Here is a 21587-nt window from a genome sequence, read left to right on the forward strand (position 1 = left end):
TGTTGGTGGGGATATAAATTGGTGCAGCCACTGTGGAAAACAGTATGGAGATTACCCAAAAAGTTAAGAATAACACTACCATAAAATCCAGCTATTTCACTTATGGGTATTTATCTGAAGAATACAAAATGACTAATTTGAAAAAATCACTATGTTCATTGCAGCATTATTTACTATAACCAAGACATGGAAACTACCTAAGCATACAAAAGAGCCCCTCTATGAGGTCAGCTCTGTTGCAGCCAGATTTGGGCACATTGGGGAGAAATTTGATACAATTGAAATGAGTAGGAATATAGAAGGGATTCTGGTTGTACATGAGCACCAGCTACCCAGCGTGTTACTGCTATAGTTGGGAAAGACTTTCTTCAAACTACCTGGTAGTGAACTTAACTCAGGAGAAAATGAAGGACTAAAATGCTTAATGACACTAGGTCATCAGGATGGAGTCCCACAAGACTGGGTCACGGATGAAGGCATTGGTAACTGGTAGGGACCAAGTTTTGAACCGCTGAGTATTCATATATTCCTGCACACGTTATAAAACTGAAAGAAGACAGTAAATTGTTTTTGGTTCAACTTCAAAAGAAAACCTTGTTTGCAGTCCCTAAAAATTACAAGCTGGTAGCTGCACCATTGTTTGAATTGTATGATAAGGCACCAGGATATGGATTCATCATATCTAATCTCCCTCAGCTTTTGAACAGGTTCAGCTTTATATATAACCAAATTGCTGCACAGGGAAGTAAAAGAAGCCCTCTTTGCAAACACAGCTGAACACAGTGTAAAATAAACATGATGGAAAAGTGGTTTTTATTTGTTTGTTTGTTTTATCTCTTTCCCAACCCCCAAATTGTCACCTGCTTTCTATTGTTTGACTAGTAAAGTTGATGTGAAGAACTAGACAGTGGTGTAAACACACATAACCATGTTTAATTTGTTTTTATATCTACTCATACATTTTTGTACATTAAAGAAAGTGGGCTTCTTTCTATTTGTATTTTCTAATTTCACATTAAACTTGAAAATGTCTTACAAAAAAAGAACAGGACCACAAGAATATCCTTGCAAACTCATAGATCATTCCCCAACAGTATGAACAGCAATCGGTTACCATAAAACAAAGTTAATTACACCAGAGCCATCTCAGATGTTGGCCAGCCTCCAGGCCCTTTGCCCCCAAATAGAGCCCCCAACCTGCAATAGCCCCATACCGTGCATTTGTCCTAAGGTTCTGGTGATGTCCTCAATGGAGAGTCTCAGTTTCTGCAGGGCTTGGAGCAGGGAGTCCTGGCTGGCCTGTAGGATGGCATTCACTGCTTGAACTAGTGCCTGGGGAGAAGATTCATTCACACAATTCATTAGCATTCACTATGGTCCGCGGTGCAGTGAGCTAAGCATCAAAGCTGTGGGAATCAGGAAAAGAGCACCCCTCTCTCTGCTGGACTGTTTTGCAGGGCCCCCCCTAAACTAGATTTGCTGTGAGTTCTGCCTGAAAGGATGATCTCTCTGGGCATCTGCCAGATAGACACTTGGATATGTTTTTCTAGATCTTTCCTCTGATTGCTACTTCTTATAACTCTTAGAAGCATAACTCTATCAATTTTTCTTCTTCCTTCTTCTGTATTTATCACACATTATAATCATATCTGTATCTTGAATTAGGGCACCCCTGCTTTTGAGCTTTGTCTTTCATAAAATCAGACATATGCTGCAGAGCTCAAAGAGTCCCCAGCTCCAGAGCCCCCTCTATCATGAAGTCTTCTTAGCAGTCTACACCTTAGCTGAGCTATATTTGAAAGACCAGTGTTTCATTTTGTATCTTTTAATGGACTAACCACCTCAATGAGAAGTAAAGTAACCATATTGTTTCACTTTTGAGAGTGAAAGAGGGTGCTATAACTGTTATGCTACCACCGGTGAACCCTACAGAATACACAGTAAGGACTCGAAATATGCTTACCAGGGAAGGTGGTGAGGAAAGACATACATCTAACTTAATTGTCTTCAGACAAGGGACGGATTCTCTGGCTCCATCACCTGCTGCCCTGCTGTCTTTTGTCTTACTGAGCCTGACCTTTCTGTGAACTGCTTGACCCCTGAAGGAATTTAAGTTTGCAAACCCCCAGGACTAAGTGTTCTCAGTGATGGTTTCAGTCCTCTCTGCCAGGAATATGTCTATCTGTCTTTCTGTCTGCCATTTTCTTTCTCTCTCTGTTTAATTCCTATATATTACTTAGGTTTTAACCTTAGCTGTCGTTTTCCCTGGGCAAGCTTTGCCTGACCCTTCAGGTCTGAATTGGGTTTTAGATGTCTTTTCATGAAGCATTACATTTTTTATTATCCTACACACCAACCCATCTTTCTCCACTAGATATGAGCTTCTATGGGGGCCACAAAAATGTCTGTTTGTTCCCCCAGATTATTTCATTGTCTAGAACAAAGCTTGTTTGTTGAATGGACAGATGGTCAATTGCACGTTTCACAGGAGTTGGGAGAAGAGAGTAGCTCTGTCGCCTACAGTTTAAACCTCTTTCTTCAGACATAAACCAACAGGGCAAGGCCTATGCTCACCTATGTAATTCACAGAAGGGGAAGAAACTGGATGGGAAGTAAAGCTCAGATTAATTTCCCATTTAGAAAAAAAAGTGCTGTGGGTGAGAAGATACCTTAATCCCAGGTACTGCTGCTTTCTCCACCAAAACGGTCACCAGAATAAACCCACGCAGGCTTTCTCCCCCAGGAAATGAGAAAATGATGTCCAGATTCCTTGGGAAGGAGATGGCCACATGGTTAAATAGGCTTGGTCACTGTGAGTATGCATGACCCACAGGTCCCCTCAGAGTCAGACAAGTTCACCTCATCTGAGGACTCTCGGAGTCCAGCATGGCCCTGATGGTCCCAGACCGTCCACCCAATGTAACGGCTGAAGCATGAGTGGGCAGATATTTCTGATTCTTCACAGAACCGGTCTATTGCCCAACACACTATTCCTTGCAGGAGCACTGACTCAGGGTTACAGTGATAGGCAACAGTAATTCTTTGCCCACGGTCATGCAGCTGGTTAGCCACAGGACCAGGTGGGGAATATTTTCCTAACTCCAGCTAGTGCTCTTTCTAATCAATAATTACTTTTTATTTTGTATAATAGGGTGAGAGCTAGAAGACTGTACACAGAAATCACTTTTATATGACCTGTGATCATAGGAATTCAGATATCCCAGATACACAGCTGGTCTACAAAACTTAAAAACTTTACTTCATAAATCACTACTCCTTCAAACATTTTAAGCATGAGAAGAAGAAAAAACAAACACAAAAGAAAACTAAGCCAGGAGCACCGTTGTTCCAGCAGTTACATTAGTTTGGGGAAAGATGTCTGTGCCCTTTCATCTTCCAATTTCTGGAGCTACAGCTTTTATACCGAACCCCTTCATCGTGCCGAGGTTTGATGATGGGAGAGGTAATGTCAATTTAGAAGCTAACTTTGCTCTCTAGAGGAGGAGGAGCTTAAAGATGTCTGGGCCAGACCTGCCTCAAGAGCTAGAGTTCATGTAACACATTATTTCAAAGGAATTCTAATATTTAAAAAATATTTTATTTATTTACTTTTAGAGAGAGGGGAAGGAAAGCAGAAAGAAGGAGCAAAACATCAATGTGTAAGAGATACATTGATTCATTGCCTCTCACATACCCCCAACTGGGGATGTGCGCTTACCAAGAATCGAACCTGTGACCTTTTGATTTGTAGGCCAGTGCTCAATTCACTGAGCCACACCAGCCAGGGCTCAAAGGAGTTCTTCTGTAGCTGTAGCAGCCTCTTCCTGCAACTCAGCCTTTCATAGACATTATAGTAAGAAGAGAGATCTTTTTCCAATCATTAAAGAATTGATGTTTTTTTCCTGCATTCTATTGTATTTTACTTGTTTTATTATGTACAGACTAGAAATATATATAAAGAAAATTAATCCCCTAATACCTACAAAGCAGAGGCAACCACTGATAAATTTTGGACTGTTAATTTTGGCACCTTTCCTTCTAATCTTTTCGCATGCATCTGTATGTAGCTTACATACTATACATACAATTTTGTATGCTTTCATTCCTGTTTTGCTGTCACCTTTATAAGTTAGCATAAATTTTTAAGTGAGTGCAGAATTTCTGAGAACTTACCAGATGTCCAGGAGTCTAGTCAAATTTCAGTTATTGACAACCACAAATGAAAAAAGAAAAGAAAAGAACAAATTAGTTTGTTAATGAGGGTCACATGTACACAGGCACACATTCATGTGCAAATGCACACATATTCACGTTCATGTACACACAGGCTTGTTCTAGACAACAGGCCACTGTGTGACAAAGAGTGAGCCAAGCCTCAATTCATGTATCAGCCCCAGAATATTTAACCAGTAGCATTGTGATAAATTATCTTGCTCATTTTAGATTTTTGCAAATTACAAATACCACAAACCCCTAATACCACATTTTAACACCTATGTTAGATCAAGTTCAATTCTCTCACCAGGGTTTTTCCTAATTTGAAAGCCTGCATTGATGCAATTTCTTAGAAATTCTAAAGGGTGATTGTTTGCGTCACTCTAACATCTGTCATGAGCTGCTTTATTTTGTTATTTAACCACTCTGAGTGTACTTTGCTTTCATTTCTTCATTTCACTTAAGCTGTGTGCCAGGCATATTAAGAGACTCCAAAAAAAAAATAAGCAAGGAGAAGAATAACTACTGAACCCTGGGACTGGGTCTGCATCTCTGGGATTAAATTAGCTCTGCATTCTCACCCACTGAGAAAATAGCTTTTTATTGCTGTAGTTTTTGAGTTTAACATCCTAGTCCAGCCATTTTTCCCTTCAACATTCCCCACTCCTCTCTTTCTCTTTGAATTAGAGATTCAGTTTATTAAGGTTTCAATGTCTTGACCAGAATCATTTCTCCATACCTATTTATTTTTTATTTCTGTCCAAATTCTGAGCCAGATTAACATCTTTCCATGGGAATATTAGTCACCAATTTTGTTATTAAAGCAGAATTTGCCAAAGATCATAATTCATCATTATAGAAACCAAAATACCAGGGCTCAGGGGTCCTTAGATAGATGAGATTGCCCAATCTCTCTCCAAGGGGCACATACATTAGTCTTAAAAGCTATGTTCTTTATTAAGCATTTAATCCTTTAAAGATTCCCATCATTTGTGGCAATCTTGTATTTACCCACAACAGTTATGCTAAAGAAGTTCTTCTTCACATATAACTTAAATGTCCCTTTAGCTACTTTAGTAAATCACAGAAGTGCTGTCTCTTGCATCTACAGCCTGAAATAAATTTGGTTGTGAAAAATGTAATTCAAAGGGAAATTCAATCCTTCTCCACTTCTACCCTGTTCTATTTATTGGAATTTCTTGTTTTTAAAAAAACTCATGTTATTTTTTCTTTAGACAAATGCCAATATCCCCAATCCAACTGTCAAAGGAATTATGCCAGCTAGGTGGAATGGATAGCATTATTAATCAAAATTTTAGCCTGACACACCTACTCTCAATTCATACATAGTCATTCATTTATGACCACTACATAATGTTCATTTATGGAAAATCCTGGTCCTGAGTTGACTTGAATGGAGGACATGTTAGGGAATGATTATGCAGGAGCATTAAGGTCAGGCTGAGAAATTAAAATTTGATATAGAAGTAAACAAAACTGGTCTACAGCAATCAATGCATTCAGTGTGGGTTGAGAGGAAACTTCTGGGACCTATGATTTTTGAACTTCTATTCAAGTTCATCTCCTCTTTGCAATGATAAAACAGCCAATAAATATGAACATCTTCAATCATAATTAGCTGAAAAAAACCTGGGCCTTTCTGTCAGAGAGAATATAAGTCACAAGACTGTCCCTTACTCAGTTTCCATTTGTTCAAATCCAAAGCACTGTCTCCTTTTCTTACCTTTCAGGATCCTTTGTAGTCCAGTTCGTCAACACCAAGTCTGTGTGGACCAGGATAGGTGGGAGTCCCAAGATCCTGGAGACTTCCACAAAAGGAAGGGCAAGATTTCTTGGCAGGACCTTTCAGATATAAATTCTGACAATTAGCATATTCTAGAAGGAATGCAGCAGAGGAAGCAATCATTGCTGTCTTTTATTCCAACAATTCTGTGGTAGAGGAATGGCTTGGGGATAAACTGGGATTATCTGAGTGATCTCTACACACACAACTTACTCTCATGTTTTTTTCTCTTAACAACCTAATGGATATGTTGTTTATGAATACAGTCTGAAAATATATATGTATATAATAAAATAGCACCTGAATATTAACTATGCAAAGAAGGGCATTACCAAATGTTTAAGCATAAGTTGGGGGCTGAAATGATGTACAGCAGGAAAGAAACTTCATGTAAATCTATCTATCTATCAACCTACCTACCTACCTATATGCATAGATATGTAGATATATGTGTGTTTGTATATATAAAACTAAGAGCATATATGTATATGTGTAGATATATGTACATATATGTTTGTGTTTGCTTATGTGAGGGAGAGATATGAGGAGGGTAGAACAGCTCACCCTGTGTGAGCACTGATTCCATCAGTCACTTCATAAATCAAACCTAATAACAACTTCAACTAAGTGGCCTCAAGATAGTCCCCATTCAACCCCTGAGTTAATCTTTGAAGAGTTTTATATGCACATAAATCCAGGAAAGCAACTCCGATCCATGGAGGGATTTCTACCTAAAGACAAGGCTAATCTAGCTCCAAAAACACAAACAGAAAACTCAAACGATTCTTAGGGACCCGTTCTTCCACTTCTATTTTATATACCCTTAAGAGAGCTGTATCTATTTAGAAGTCTTGCTTCTGCCTTTGTTTTCCCATATAATGTTTTTAAATAGACTTGAGACAAACCTATTTCTTAGTAAAAATAATATGGAGCTTTAGAGTTTTAAAATTGAAACTTAGGTCAACTTCCCTCAGGAGGCAGGGCATGAGGACAGTGCAGAAGAAAGGCGTCTACTTAGATACAAAGAAAGTCATATAGAATCTGAGGCCAGAGGGCAGGGCGCTTGCTGGGCCTGAAAGTACATGAGCACACCTCAAAGTGGGAGACTCCATGTCCTGCCACCCTTCTCTGCCCTTTCCCTGATGTACTATCATGCTTTGGAGAACAGGTCAGAGAGGGAAACCCAGTTGGGATGTTCTCTTGTGGGCTTGATATCAAACTTTCCAACACCAGACAGATGACTTTTTAAAAAGTTATATATACTGTTTTTTTTTTTACTTTTATTAGTATTTATTTTATGTTAGATTTACTCCTGGGCCATGAGTTTTTCTTTCTTCCGTCTCTTCTGGGAAATCTTTTTCTTCTGTGCAACCTCCTCTTCTGGTTTAGAAACAGTCGCCCCTTTTCAGTAGAATCCTCTCAGTGTGGCAGGGAGAGCTCCTGTGTGGGTTAATCTGCCCATGAGCTTCTAAGTTCTGCACTACATCTTGGGAGCTTTGTTCACATAAATGTGTTCAATGACCAGAGACTCTATATTGAAACCTTTAAATTCATCATTACTGTCTGCAGTTTTAAGCACGTGCAGCAAAAATTCAGCTCTCTTTTTGGGCCACTGACCCTGCATCTAAACCCACTGTTTGGCCTGGGCACTCCTAACCAACACCACAGTTGTAACAATGCAATGGCACACATTACTTCTGTAAAGTGACATCCTTCAGATACTTGGTGGCTTTTTAGATATGCATACCCTTGATGGCCTGGACAGTTTCACAAGTGTCTTAAAGTGAACTCGAAGATTTGAACCTCTTGATTTGCATGACTATGTGGGTTTTTCTGGGTCAAGTAACTAGTGAACTATTTTCAAAGCTCATCTCAGGCTGCTGTTTATAAGAAGTGATATACTGATATTTTAAAAGTCTGAAGTCTACTTTTCTTTTTCACTTTCCTTTTTCATTCTCACAGGGAGTGTCAGGTATTTACTTGAGAGATAAAAAGTAAACTCAACCAGGCAAACAAAATGAGCACAGGCAACTCCCTTAACCAGGAAGTGCTGGAAGAAGAGCGGTTCCCTGATTTCTGGAAAAGCTATGTTTATATCAAATAAACGGCAGGCATCTCTTATACAACAATTATTGGAACCTGGAGATTTCATGTCTCAAGGTTCAAACTGAAACTGTAAAATGTTGTGCGAAGATTCAGAAGACATATAAATGAATTAATTATTAAGAGACAAACCACTAATTGGTAGAGAGCAAGCAGTAGTGTAAATAAATATCAATGCATGCCTCTGGAAGGAGTTTACATTAATGAAATTAGAAGGTTTAAGCCTTGGATTTTTCATAAACTCGCCACCTGACCTTGGACTTCTTATAGTCTTCAGCTCTCTGTAAAATGGGCATAGCTTAGCTCTATTTACCTTATGGGACTGTGAAAATTGACCGAGATAATTTATATATTAGAAGTACAAAATGCTGTAAAATGTGTTACTGTTAAGTTTTTTAGAAGATTTCAAAACTTGCTTTCAAATGCAACCCTTCAAACATTCTTGGAAGAGGGTGTCAGAAAAAAAAATAGATTCAAAAAGTAATAAAGGGCTACCAGTTCTAAAGAAAATTAACTTCCTAGTCAAGGAGAAAAACTCTTTCATTTAAATGGGCCCTTTGCCTTTCCTTCAACTGACATCCAAGAAAAGAACAAGAAAGGACCTATTTTCCAGGAAGACACCGTGGTGCCGAGCAGACAGACCTGCCCGATGACGACACAAGGCCTCTATTGATCCCTTACCTCTTCAGGCTGCGTCTCTCCTTCCTGCCAGATATATCCCATGGTAATAAAGCTCAGGACCACATGGGCCAGGCGCTGTTGCCGGTAACTGATGAGGAACTCACAGTTCAGGAGAGGCATCTGTCCAAGAGAATTTCCAGAGATTATCAGTTGCAGGGACAAGGATGGCCACAGGGCTCCTGTGACTTGAAGGGTTCTTTGAGTATAAAGCATGGTTCTATTTCAATGCAGGAACCATGTACAGCCATTTCTCCCCTGATCCTAGGACACTACAGGGAGAGGTATTTCAAACTATATTGTTCTGGAAGTAACTAACCACCTCACCGAAGCACCCAGATAGTCTCCATGGTTGTGCTAGACACTGGTTTCCACCACTGAGGTGACCACTTGGTTAGAGTATTCTAAAATAATTCCCTCAAGACTGAGATAATTTATTTCATGGGAGTCCCCAGCGGCATCTTTTATAACTATCTTTTAAAAGTAACTCTGCTTACTTGGTATCTTTAACCCTAACAACAGCCCTGCACGGTGGGCAGCAATGTCTCCATTTAATTAATGAGTAAAACTGTTACCCCGTGGGGAGGTTCTTTGAAGTGTTGTGGGAAAGAATTCAAGGATGCACACACAGGAGAAATTCAACTGGTGGTGGCAAGATTTATTAAAGTGAAAATATACTCTCAGAGGGAGAGAGTGTTGGGGACAAGTTCTAAGAGCAACTCTGGGGAGAGCTTTGTGTTAGCTTTCTTGTATTCTCTTGGGCTGGGGAAAGAGCAGGTTATTTTTGAACTATCCAATCCCTGAAAAGAACATGCTTATTTTTAAACTATCCAACCCTATTATCTGATTTTCTTTGGGTGCTGTCCTGCTATTTTGGTTCTTATCCATTATCTCCAGGGATGCCAACAAAGGGGGTGAAAACCATAATGCTAATTTATTACAATCAGAGGATAACTGGGGAGAGGCCACTTCAGGGGGGGCTTGTGTCTTGCGTGCAGTCTGCACATTTGTTAATCATGAGAATTTCCCTCTGCTCCCAGCTCCCCTCCCCAAGATGTCTTCGGCTTTTCCCAAGCCTGTTGACCTGGTGGAACTTTTTCAGTTCCTCCTTGGGGTAATGTTCAACTATTTACCTGCTAAGTCAATTGTTTTGCTCCTGTTCATCCTCTTTTCTTGTTAATATCTAACTAGCTATCTACTCTAACAAAACAAGGCCCCATGGCATGAGAAATTTGACAAACCCCCTAGAGAGAGGTAGCTGAGCTAAGCCAAATTGTGAGAGACCTGGCTGGGTCTCTTCACCTCTCCAGGACTGTTTCCTCCTTCTCAAAATGTGTCACCCGGAGGTTTGAAGGTGGTGTCCTCATTTAAAGCAACACTGTACAGAAGTTAGTTAATACTAACAGCAGTGCCCAAACACCTATTACCAGTTTCTCAGTTTTGCCTGGGCCAGCCCTGCTTGTCTTGGCTGACACCAAACACCCTTGAGCCCCAGCTTCCATGCACAGAGCCCTTGGCTGGACTCCTTCCTCCATCCTCTCCCCAGCCCTAGAAACAGCCTGATCTAGATCTTTCCCGGTGCCCTTCTGCAGGTCTGAACCCCCTGAAAGAGTGGCTGTGGACCCCTTGTGTTTCTCTTTAAGCTGCAGGCACCACCAAGTCAGTTGGGACTCCTGGCTCCTCCTGCTCAAGCCCGGGGATGCTGGCACTTGAGCCTCTCCAAAGAAATCCTTCATCTGCTATCCACTATGGGGCAGCCTTTCCTAATTTGTATGCAAGTTTTTCTCTTACAAATGGCTTCAGGAAAAAAATTCTACTTAATGTGCCCTAGGCCTGTATGTGTGTTTGGGGGACGAGGGAGCTGTGGAGATGTTGCACTTAACAAGAGCAGCTTGAGAATTATGATGGCAGTTATTAAGTATTTATTCAAAGACTCTTACTAACAAGTTTCCAAGATATAATGCTAAAAACTTTCCACGCAGGATGGTTTTCTATCTTCCCCCAAACCCACAGGAAAAAAACTGAAGAGTCAGAGAGGGTAAGGTATTTGAGAGAGGGCAAGGGTCACAGATCCTGGAGGGACTGAGACAGGGTGCTGTTTCAGGTCTGCTGACCACAGCTCGGCTCTCTCAAGTCAGTACTGTCTGATAGACAATGAAGGCCACACGTGTAATTTTAAATTTTCTAGGAACCATATTTTAAAAATAGTAAAAAGATCTATCCATACTGTTGCAAAGGGTAAAATTTTCATCCTTTTTTAACTCAGTGAAATATGACAGTCAGAGAAAGACAAATACCATATGATGTCATTCATATGTGGAATCTAATGAACATACTGAACTCACAAGGAAAATGGGGACAGACTCATAGATGGAGAGCAGGATGACAGTAGTGGGGGGGGGGAGTGAGCAAAAAGGAAAAAGGACTCATGGACGTGGACAACAGTGTGGTGACTGCTGAATGGAGGGAGGTATAAGGGGACTAAGTGGTAATTTGAAAAATACAATAAAGATTAAATAAAATACAAAAAATAAAAATAGTAAAAGAAGTAAATGAAATTTTATTAAAATGCATTTTATCTAGGTGAATATATCACAATATCATCAATGCAATATCAATATAAAATATTGAGAGATTTTGTAGTCTCTTGTTATAGTAAGTCTTCAAAATCCTGTGAGCATATTATATCTCAATTTGTTTTAGCCACTTTTCAGTGCTCAGGAGCCATAAGGGGCTATTGGCTACCTACAGTGAAGTCTTAAAGTAAAGGAGTAAGTTTCCAGTTGAAGATATTCCTCTTGGTTAGAGATTTGCTGGAAAATATACTTATAAAGTAATATCAGAAATGTTCATCTGTACCCATGTTAACCTGTAACCATGATAAACAAATTTATCAACTAGAGTACAGTGATTATATACAGTTCGCACTTAATTCAGCCTTATAGGTTCCAGTCACATCGCTTACCATAGTGACTTATGTCATCTCCTTTCTCCCCCCACTCTCTTTCCTGAGGCTGTCATACATCTGTAATAGAGTTAAATTCACTCACTGTTGTCTACATTCCACCCAAGGATCCCTCAACATTCTGTTTAAGTTTTACACACAATTTACTCTTTGTGATAAACAGTTCTCAGAGTTTAAAAAGATACAGTTGTGTATTCACCAACTGAGTACAATACAAAAGTTACATCACCCATAAAGTCCCCCGTTAGTAGTCAACACACATTCATTCCTCCTCACCCTTAGGTTACCAGTGATCTGTTTTCTGACCTTATAGTTTTGCCTCTTCCAGAATGCCATATAAATGCAATTATATAATATGTAACCTTTTGGGTCTGACATTTTATTATTTAATTATATTTTATTAATTATGCTATTACAGTCATCCCAATTTTTCTCCCTTTGCCTCCATCCATCCAGCACTCCCCACTCCCTCAGGCAATCCCCACACCATTGTTCATGTCCATGGGTCATGCCTATAAGTTCTTTGGCTGATCCATTTTCTGTACTATACTTTACATCCCCATGGCTATTCTGTAACTACCTATTTGTACTTCTTAATCCTCTCACCTCTTCGCCCCTTCCCCTGTAACCCCTCCCATCTGGCAACCATCAAAACACTTTCTGTATCCATAATTCTGTCTCTCTTCTTGTCTGCTTAGTTAGTTAGTTTTAGATTCAATTGTTGATAGATATGTATTTATTGCCTCTTTATTGTTTCTAGTTTTGATTTTCTTTTTCTTAAATAAGTCTTTTTAACCTTTCATATAATAATGGTTTGGTGATGATGAAGGCCTTTAGCTTTTTTCTTGTCTGGGAAGCCCTTTATATGCCCTTCAATTTAAATGATAACTTTGCTGGGTAGAATAATCTTGGTCCCTGCTTTTCATGACTTTGAATATTTTTTGTCAGTCTCTTTCAGCCTCCAAAGTTTCTTTTGAGAAATCAGCAAATGTCTCATGGGAACTCCCCTGTAGGAAACTAACTGCTTTTCTCTTGTTGTTTGTAAGATTCTCTCTTTATCTTTAACCTTTGTCATTTTAATTATGATGTGTCTTGGAGTGGGCCTCTTTGCATCCATCTTGTTTGGGACTCTCTGTGCTTTCTGGACTTATATGTCTATTTTCTTAACCAAATGGGGAAGTTTTCTTTCATTATTGTTTAGATATTTTTCCAATATCTTGTTCTTTCTCTTCTTCTTCTGGCAACCTTATGATGAGAATGTTGAAATGTTTGAAGTTATCCCATAATTTGCTTACACTATCCTTGTTTTTTTGGATTTTTTCCCTTCTTTTTGTTCTGATTGGTTGTTTTTTGCATCCTTATATTCCAAATCATTGATTTGATTCTTGGCTTCATCCACTCTACTGTTGTTTCCCTGTAAATGGTTCTTTATTTCCATTAATGTATTCTTTGTTTCTGACTGGATCTTTTTTATACTGTTGAGGTCCTCACTAATTTCCTTGAGCATCCTTATAACCAGTGTTTTGAACTCTGCATCTGATAACTTGCTCATCTCCATTTTGTTTAGTTCTTTTTCTGGAGTTTTGATTCATTCTCTCATTTGTGTCATGTTTCTTTGTCTCCTCATTTTGACAGTCTCCCTGTGTTTGTTTCTATATATTTGGTAGAGCTGCTATGACTCCCTGTCTTGGTAGCATGGCCTACTATAGTAGGTGTCCAGTATGGTCCAGTGGAACAGTCTCCCCTATCACCCAAACTGGGTACTCAAGATGTGCCTTTCATGTGGGCTGAGTACACCCTTCTCTTGTAATTGAACCTTGATTGTTTTGGCCACTCAACAGGAGGGATTTACCTAGGTCTGTCAGCTACAAAAACTTGCTGCAACCACTGACCACCAACTTCCACATTCCATGGAGGATCAGCTGTGCAGAAGCAGGGTGTGGTGCTCCAACATGGTCTGTAGCTGTCCATTGGGTGTGCTTGCAGTGGGGTTTCCAGGGTGATGCAGGCTGATATCACCTCCTACCCATGTTCTGCCCAGGGCCATCCTGCTTGTGCTTTAAAGCAATCTGAGATGGCTGCTACTTTTGCTGGGCTTGGACATTCCCATGCAAAGCCAAGTCGTGAATCTAGGCTGGCTGCTGCTTGTGTTGGGCCTGGGCCACTTAATAAAAGGTAAGGGGGCTGGGGACTCCTTGAGGCTGGCTGCTACTTATTTGAGAGGGCTTAAGAAGTTGTGAAGCATGAGCTAAAACCAGACATTCATGTGGCTTTGGTGAGCCTGTAAGTTGGATGGGACAGATTCTCAGGGGATCTCCACAGTGGAGCAAACAGTATTAATGAGGTTGATGAAGTCTCAGATATGGCACCTACCTGCCAGCTCAATGGCTCTGTGGAGGGAGGGTTCAGAAAATCCTCTGCCTGCCTGCCTGCCTGCCTGGATGAAAGCTGTCGCCCAAATCCTGCCTTGATGCTAGACACTTCAGTTCCTCCCTGTATCTCACTGGTGCCTTTTAAGCTGCTACCCTGGTGCTAGAGCTCAGAGTGAGTGAGTCTGAGTACTTTCATGTGTGAGTGAAGGGGAACTGCTTGGGACTCCAAAAGTTTCTTTCACCAACTCAATCCTTGCTGGTTTTTGCAGCCAGAAATTATGGGGACTTATTTTCCTGACTCTAGAACCCAGGGCAAGGGGGCCTGTTGTGGGACTGAGACTCCTTGCTCTTGAGATACCTCTCCTGAATTGTGGATGTGAGATCAGCCTCTCCCATGTCTCTACCTCTCCCTCCAACCAGTCTGGATGATTGTGATTTCTTTAATTCCATAGTTGTCAGACTTCCGTTCAACTTGATTTCTGACAGTTCTGATTGATGGTTGCTCTATATTTTAGTTGTAATTTTGATGTGGTTGTGTGAGAAGGCAAGCCATGTTTACCTATGCTGCCATCTCAATCAGAAGTCCTTAAGTTTGACATTTTCATTTAGCCCAATGTACAATATTTGAGATTCATCAATGTTGCTGGATAAATCAATAGCTTATTAATTCTGTCACGGAACGGCATTCTACTCTATGGCTATAACTCATTGTCTTTGTCAGTTTGGACTGCTATAACTAAGTACCATAGACTGGATGACTTGTAAGCAATGGAAATTAATTCTTACAATTTTGGAGGCTGAAAGTCCAATATCAACATGCCAGCATGATTGACTTCTGATGAGAGCCATTTTCTGGGTTGTGGATTGCTGTCTTCTTACTATATCCTCACATGGTAGCAAAATTGGGTTTGAAAGCAATCTGGGATCACTTTTACAAGGGCAAAATTTTCATTTATGAAAATTCCACCTTTATTACCTAAGTTTCCTGTGTTGGTCAATTGTAAGCATCTACCTGACCAAGCTAAGGGATACCCAGATACCTGTTAAAACATTATTTCTAAGTGTGTCTCTGAGAGTGTTTCTAGAAGAGATAACTGTTTGAACTGGTAGACTAAGTTCTGTCCTCACCAATTTGGTTGGCATCATCCAATCCATTGAAGGCCTAAATAGAACAAAAACATGGAGGAAGAGTGAATTTGTTCTCTCCTTTATTTGGAAAAGCCATCTTATTCTGGCCTTGGACATTAGCTCTCCTGGTTCTTGGACCTCTGGACACAGACTGGGACTTACACCATTGCTTCCCTTGGGCCTCCACCTTGTAAGAGGCAGATTATAGGACTTCTCAGCCTCCATAATCACATGAGCCAATCTTTCATAACGTCTCTTCATAGACATATATTTTATTGGTTCTGTTTCTTGGGAGAACCCTGACTAATATACTTCCCAAAAACCTCATCTCCTAATACAATCACATTGGGAGTTAGGATTCAACATTTGAATTTGGAAGCAACACAAACATTTAGTCCATTGTACTCAGTTTAACCATTAACCATTCTCCTGTTGAAGGACGTATTGGTTATTTCCATTTTGGGTGATTATGAATGGATAAACATTTACACACAAGCTTTTCCATGAACATAGATTTTTCAGTTTACTTGGGTAAATACTTAGGAACGTGATTGCTGGATCAGATGGTAAGTCCATGTTAAACTTTATAAGAATCTGTCACTTATCTTCCAAAGTAGCTATACCATTTTGTATGCTCACCAGCAACATGAACAAGAGTCTCTTTCAGTATACATCCTCAGCAGTAGTTGATATTGCCAGATTTTTTTAAATGATATAAACATTCAAATAGGTGTTAAATTGTCTTTTAATATTATTATAAATAATCCTGTTATTCTGTAAGTAATCGAGCTTTATTTTTATTATTTTATGATTAAAATTTGAAAATTATTCTTTGTATTTTAGAAAATTTGAAATTGCACCAGTATGTCTAAGTGTGCCCTCCCATTCCCCATTGTCTTTCTAATAGAATTACTTAAATCAGATCTAAAAAATGTTATTTGTACATGAGTGAATCTTTGCTTTTTCTCTACTACACTACTCTGATATGAGAGCTCTACTCTGTGGAATTTGAAAGATCCACTTCTCTTTTCCACATACCTTTACCGAGAACTGACATTTCTTTCAATTTTGTTTTATGCTTCCTGAAAACTTTTAACGAATTTCCTAAATTACCACTTTTTCTCCAATTTTTTGGATTTCTATTACTGTTTTTGTTTGCTTTGTTTTTTTTTCTTTGCTTTCCAGGGTTTATTTTGTATAAACTTCAGGGTTTTTTTTTTTTTTTTGAAGTAAGTATAATTAATTAGACATCAATTAATTAAGATGTGCCCTGGCTGGTTTAGCTCAGTGGATTGAGCGTCGGCCTGCAAGCTAAGTGTCGCTGGTTCGATCTTCCAGTCAGGGCACATCAGAGAAGGAAAACTCTGACTCCAAAAAACCTCCGCTGCCTTGCGGCATACCTCTTCAGGGGAAAGGCTAAGGGAGTAAACCCCGACAGAAAATCCGGAGCCGGAGTCCCTAAGGCGGTTTGACGTTGTAGTCAACACCGGCAACTCCTGCGGCGCACCTGAAGCCAAGCTGTATCGACTCCGTCTTTCCCTTGGACCCTTCAGCTGCGAAGAGAGGGGGGGGTCTGCTGCATGGGCAACAGCAGATCCTCCATATCACCCTGCCCAGGCTCTGTAGCTTCAGCTCCACTGGAGAGGACACTCCAGCGTCATCGCAAGATGTCGATTCAACACGGGAGGAGACAGATACCGTGTCACTCCCGAGTCGGACTGCACAGCCATTCTCGGCAGTGCAGATAGACACTTAAGAAGCTACACCATCGTCTCTCGAGACGGACGGCTGCCGACGAATTAATTAAGATATTAAATTTTAAAAAACATTTATCTCATTTTTTTTGTATTGGAGTTCATTGGCTCTAAATGTCCAGTCCCTTTATATCTCTTACAATATCTGTAATCTTGTGATTTCACTTAACAGGCATTCAATAAATCTTTCAAAATGAATTTTTAATTATAGAAATTAAATATGTATTAGTGAAGGAGAATTTTGGAGAATAGAAAATATTTTTTTTGTATCTTTAAAATCATATGGGACATCAAATTGTTAGACTAAGGCAGATGCAAAGAGACTAGTGGGAAATATAAATATATATTGAATATTATTATGTGGCAGGAAATAGGAAAGCCTTACAAAAGTCACTTAGTCTTCACAACAATTCTGTGAGACCAGAACTTCTCCTATTTTATAAGTAAGGAAGCAGAATTATAAAGGTTAAGTAACTTGTTCAAAGTTATATTGTTACTAACTGATAAAATCAAGATTCTAACTCAGGTCTTCCAGAATCAAAATCTATATTCTTCCTCTTATACCTTCTTATCATTTCTGTGGGGTTATGTCAGTTCTCATAGGACCAAGAAATTTTACTGTTCCTTACATACTCTTGAAAAACATTTTTCATCTTGTCTCATATGTATTTACAGACATCAATTATTCCTACAAAACCTGACAACCCTGACATTATAAACTCAGAAATTCTGTTGACTCAACTATTCTGTGAAGCCCTTATAGTATAATCAAGGCAGACTCACTCAGAGGCAGGGAGCGCTGACCACGTGACATGGAGTGAGGATATGAGAATTTCCATGCTTGCCTGTCCCCAGATAGATCTTATCCATCAGCTTGCCTGCAAGTTCCAACCAGATTGATTTTTCAACAAATGCCTCTTGAGTACCTAATATGTTCCAGGAATTGTTCTGTGCAGTCTCTGGAAATTTTAGGGAAACAGATGTGTCAAGTCAGGAATAAGTCACTCAACTCCTCAGGAAGGATGAGATCATTTTGTCGATAAGCTCAGTGACAATGATCAGTGTCCTTATGTAATTTGGCCCAGTTCCACAATGCTGAGAAACAACAGTGGTGTGAGGATTTAAATAGGATGGTAAGAAGGGGTTAAGGAGTAAAATATAAAAAATACATACCTTGTTGACTTGAGCTCGAAGCTGGTGACTCTCAATCAAGTGAGAAAGTTTGTTGGCAATTTCCATCCAAGGTCTGTAATGATCTGGCAGTTCTTTCTGCACTCAAAATAGAAACATGTCAGTATTGTTAGACCTCTCTGAGAAGCAGCTTCAGGGAGTAGCTGCTTTCAGATTTCACTATAAACCAGGCCCAGTGCTTAGCAATGCAGATACACAGACGGGTAAAATCCTTGTGCTTAAGGAACATAGAGTCTACAAAGGGAGAAAAAAGTGTAGTCAGATATATCTCAAAATAATGTCTTCAATTACTGATGTGTGTATAAACTTAAAAACTTGGAGAGGGGAAAAAGTGGTTAATTTACCAACTGTTTTAGGGAATTAAAGGGAAGTATATGCAAGAACATGACATTTGGGGCCAACTATAGAGTCTGAGAGTGATTTTTCTAGATGGAAATTTGAAGATGGAAAGGCAGCAAAACAGAGGTGATAGTAGATAAATAACGATAACTCTGCTCCTTGGGACTATAAGTGTTCAGTATTACTAGACTATAAAGGTCAAGAGAAAGGGGTGATGGAAGATGAGACTACAAAAGCAGATTAAATGTGCTCGTTATAGAACACATAAGAATTTTTTAGTGTAAGTCGATTCTATTATTTGATTTGAATTTTAGGAAGTTAATTTTGTTTGCAGGATTTTAAGATACACAGTCATATTAGGAAGCCTTTGAAATACTGTTGAAGGACCAAATATAAGCAATGGCAATGAGTTTGGAAAGGAGAAGACATGTATTCAAAAATATTCTGAAAGTAAAATTGAAATGATGTGATGATCAAAGTTAGAGGTGGGGATGCTAAAGGTAAAGTGATTCTTAGCCCAATAGCACCATATATGTGCCCATTCTGGGCCCATGATTTAGCTAAATAAAGCATAGGCTGGATTTCAGCAACACTGACTCAATCCCAAGAAACGACAAACTACACTTACTGCTATAATTAAAATCTTGTTGGAACACAGCCATCCTTATTTGTTTACATATTGTCTATAGCTACTTTTTATCACAGCAGCAGAGTTGGGTGGTTGCAACAGAAACTATATGGTGTCAAAGCTTAAAGTGTTTACTATTTGGCTCTTTATAACAAAAAGTTTGCCAACTCTGATCTATCCCATAGTCTGAGCCTCTGGTTTCTTTTTTTTGTTTGTTGTTTTGTCCTTTCCTTTTTTCCTTTTTTAAAAATATTCCTTACCCAAGGACATTTTTTCATTTTTCGAGAGAGAGAGCACTAGAGAGAGAGAGAGAGACATCAGTTGGTTGCCTTCTTGTGCGCACCCCAACTGGGGATCAGGCCGCAAGCTGTGTATGTGCCCTCACTGTGAAATGAACTCCAACCAACTAAGCCACATCAGCCAGGGTTGGTCCTCCTTTTTGAGAGTATAATCTGCACAACTGAATGTTGTGTCTCTGGGTTAAGAAAGAAAGAAGCCTAGGATGGTTTCCATATTTGTGACTTAGGTGACTGAATGAATTGATGGAAATACACATTGAAACAGAAATGCAAGGGGAAGCCAATTTCTTAGTGAATTTCTTTTTAGATAGAAGCAGCCTAAAATATCTGTAGAATGTCAAAATATTACTGTATACTGGGAAGGTGGATATACAGTTTGAAGGAGAGAATTTATATTTAGAAATATATAACAAGGGAGTATAACTATAGACATAATTCATATTGTGGTGAAAACCACAAAAATGGAAAAAGTCATTGGGGGAAGTTGTTAAGTGAAAGGAGAAGGTACCGTAGAGTAGCACATTGGGGCATATTTACAAGACAAAGGAACCGAATCTAGCAATACAAATCAAAAAGATGTTTATAGATGGTCAGTGAAGGAAATTACCCTACAGAAGTCAAGACATTAGGGGATTTTACAAAAGTAGGGAGTTTGCAAAGTCAAATGCATCACTGGAAACTTAAAAAAGGAGTGTGCCCTTTGTGGGGGGGAAATCCCAAAACTAGGAAGTCTTTCAATATATACGACATAGAAATTTAGGTCAGGGTCATGGAAGCAGTGTTTAAATTTTAGTGTGCTGAGGAAGTAAGACAACAGAAACCAAAAATGTAAATTATTTTTTAGGATAGCCATAAACATTGGCAAAGTGGAAATTTGTGTTTGAGAGCTACCATCATTTAAGAATGAGAAACTGAAGCCATTTATACTCTGTGACTATAAGAGTGAGTGATTGAAGAGAAGAGTTAAGATGGTTGGTAAGAATAAAGACAAAGATTTATAGTAAACTGATTCTGAACTGACAACTTGGTTTTCTGTCTCAATTAAATAATACATATGTTTTAAAAACAAAATTGAAGGTAGTTATAGAGACAATGGAATATAATATTCATAAAGGAAAATCATAGATGCAGAGTTATAATATTCAGGTCTTTTAAAGTGGTTTTAAGAAAAGAGGTTGTAACCAAATCATCACCTCTGTGCTTGTCTTTTTAAGGCCTAAATAAGGAATCCTGCCTTGAGAATCTGGATTTCTGGATTTCTGCTTCCTGACTTGCATGGAAATTCTTATATACTACATTTTGCCTCCATTTAGGTGGCACTCTAGTCTTTAATTTTTTCTTTCCCTTTAGATTGCTAGAGGAATCTTTCTCTTCTCTTTTCCATCTTCTTCCTTCTTTAAAAAGTTCTAATTTTTGGACTTTTACCCCACAAACATAAGAAAACCATGAGTTTTGAGAGCCTCTGGCCTCTCCAGGTGTGTCCCCAGTTCAGCAATTGGTCATTACTTGGGAAGTTGGTAGAAATGCAAACATTGCCATCCCCACCTTGTGAAAAATAGAAGAAGAACAAAGTGCTTCTCAAACTTAGAGTAGAAAGTTATTTGAGCTAGCTGTCACCCTGCCCCAAGAGATATATGCTCCAGACAGAACTGGAGTTAGGCAACCATGAAATAAACATGGCCTGCAGTCTCGCAGGACCTGAGCCAACACCTGTGCTAAAACAGAGTATCCATCGCTAGCCATGTACCTGATCATGAAGTTCCCTATTGTCAGAGGCAACTGAGGTATAGCCAGCATCCTGCTGAGACCTGGTTTCTCCCCCCTTGAGAATTTCCCAGGAGCAAAGGCCATAGATCTCCTGGACTTTCTGTTCCCACAGTAACCATCCCTAACCAGAGGGTGTTGTTATAGAACTGACCACCATGGTGATTCAGTAGAACCAATCAGTTTTGGACACCTCGCACTTAGAATGTAACTCCGGACTACCCAACCAATGGGGGAACAAGGCAGGACACACTGCATTAGAGCTTAAATACTCCTCTCTGTCTTGACAATGGTGTGCCTGCCTCTGGCAGTGCATCTCTTTCTGCAAACTTGTGAATAAATGCCTA

The 21587-nt window shown here is 39.4% G+C and overlaps 1 protein-coding gene and 1 pseudogene across 2 annotated transcripts in view; one reads left to right on the forward strand and one right to left on the reverse strand.

Annotated features, from left to right (window-relative positions):
• The window catches only part of IDO2 (indoleamine 2,3-dioxygenase 2), a 53630-nt gene that overhangs the window by 20200 nt on the left and 11843 nt on the right, over positions 1-21587 (reverse strand). The window contains exons 1-7 of one of the 2 annotated variants that reach the window (XM_090258459.1): positions 18193-18258; positions 17803-17978; positions 8804-8923; positions 5960-6078; positions 4174-4188; positions 2670-2769; positions 1215-1332 (exon numbers count right to left, since the gene is read on the reverse strand). In XM_090258459.1, the coding sequence (XP_090114585.1) occupies positions 1215-1332; positions 2670-2769; positions 4174-4188; positions 5960-6078; positions 8804-8923 (472 nt within the window). In that variant the 5' untranslated portion in view covers positions 17803-17978; positions 18193-18258. Of the gene's footprint in view, positions 1-1214; positions 1333-2669; positions 2770-4173; positions 4189-5959; positions 6079-8803; positions 8924-17802; positions 17979-18192; positions 18289-21587 lie in introns of those variants that run through there. The other variant, XM_090258458.1, reaches the window with a different exon arrangement.
• Positions 152-777, forward strand: LOC149996427 (cleavage and polyadenylation specificity factor subunit 5 pseudogene; annotated as a pseudogene).

Source organism: Furipterus horrens, unplaced genomic scaffold, assembly GCF_987537825.1.
Source record: "Furipterus horrens unplaced genomic scaffold, mFurHor1.1.pri manual_scaffold_12, whole genome shotgun sequence".
Taxonomy (NCBI): domain Eukaryota; kingdom Metazoa; phylum Chordata; class Mammalia; order Chiroptera; family Furipteridae; genus Furipterus; species Furipterus horrens.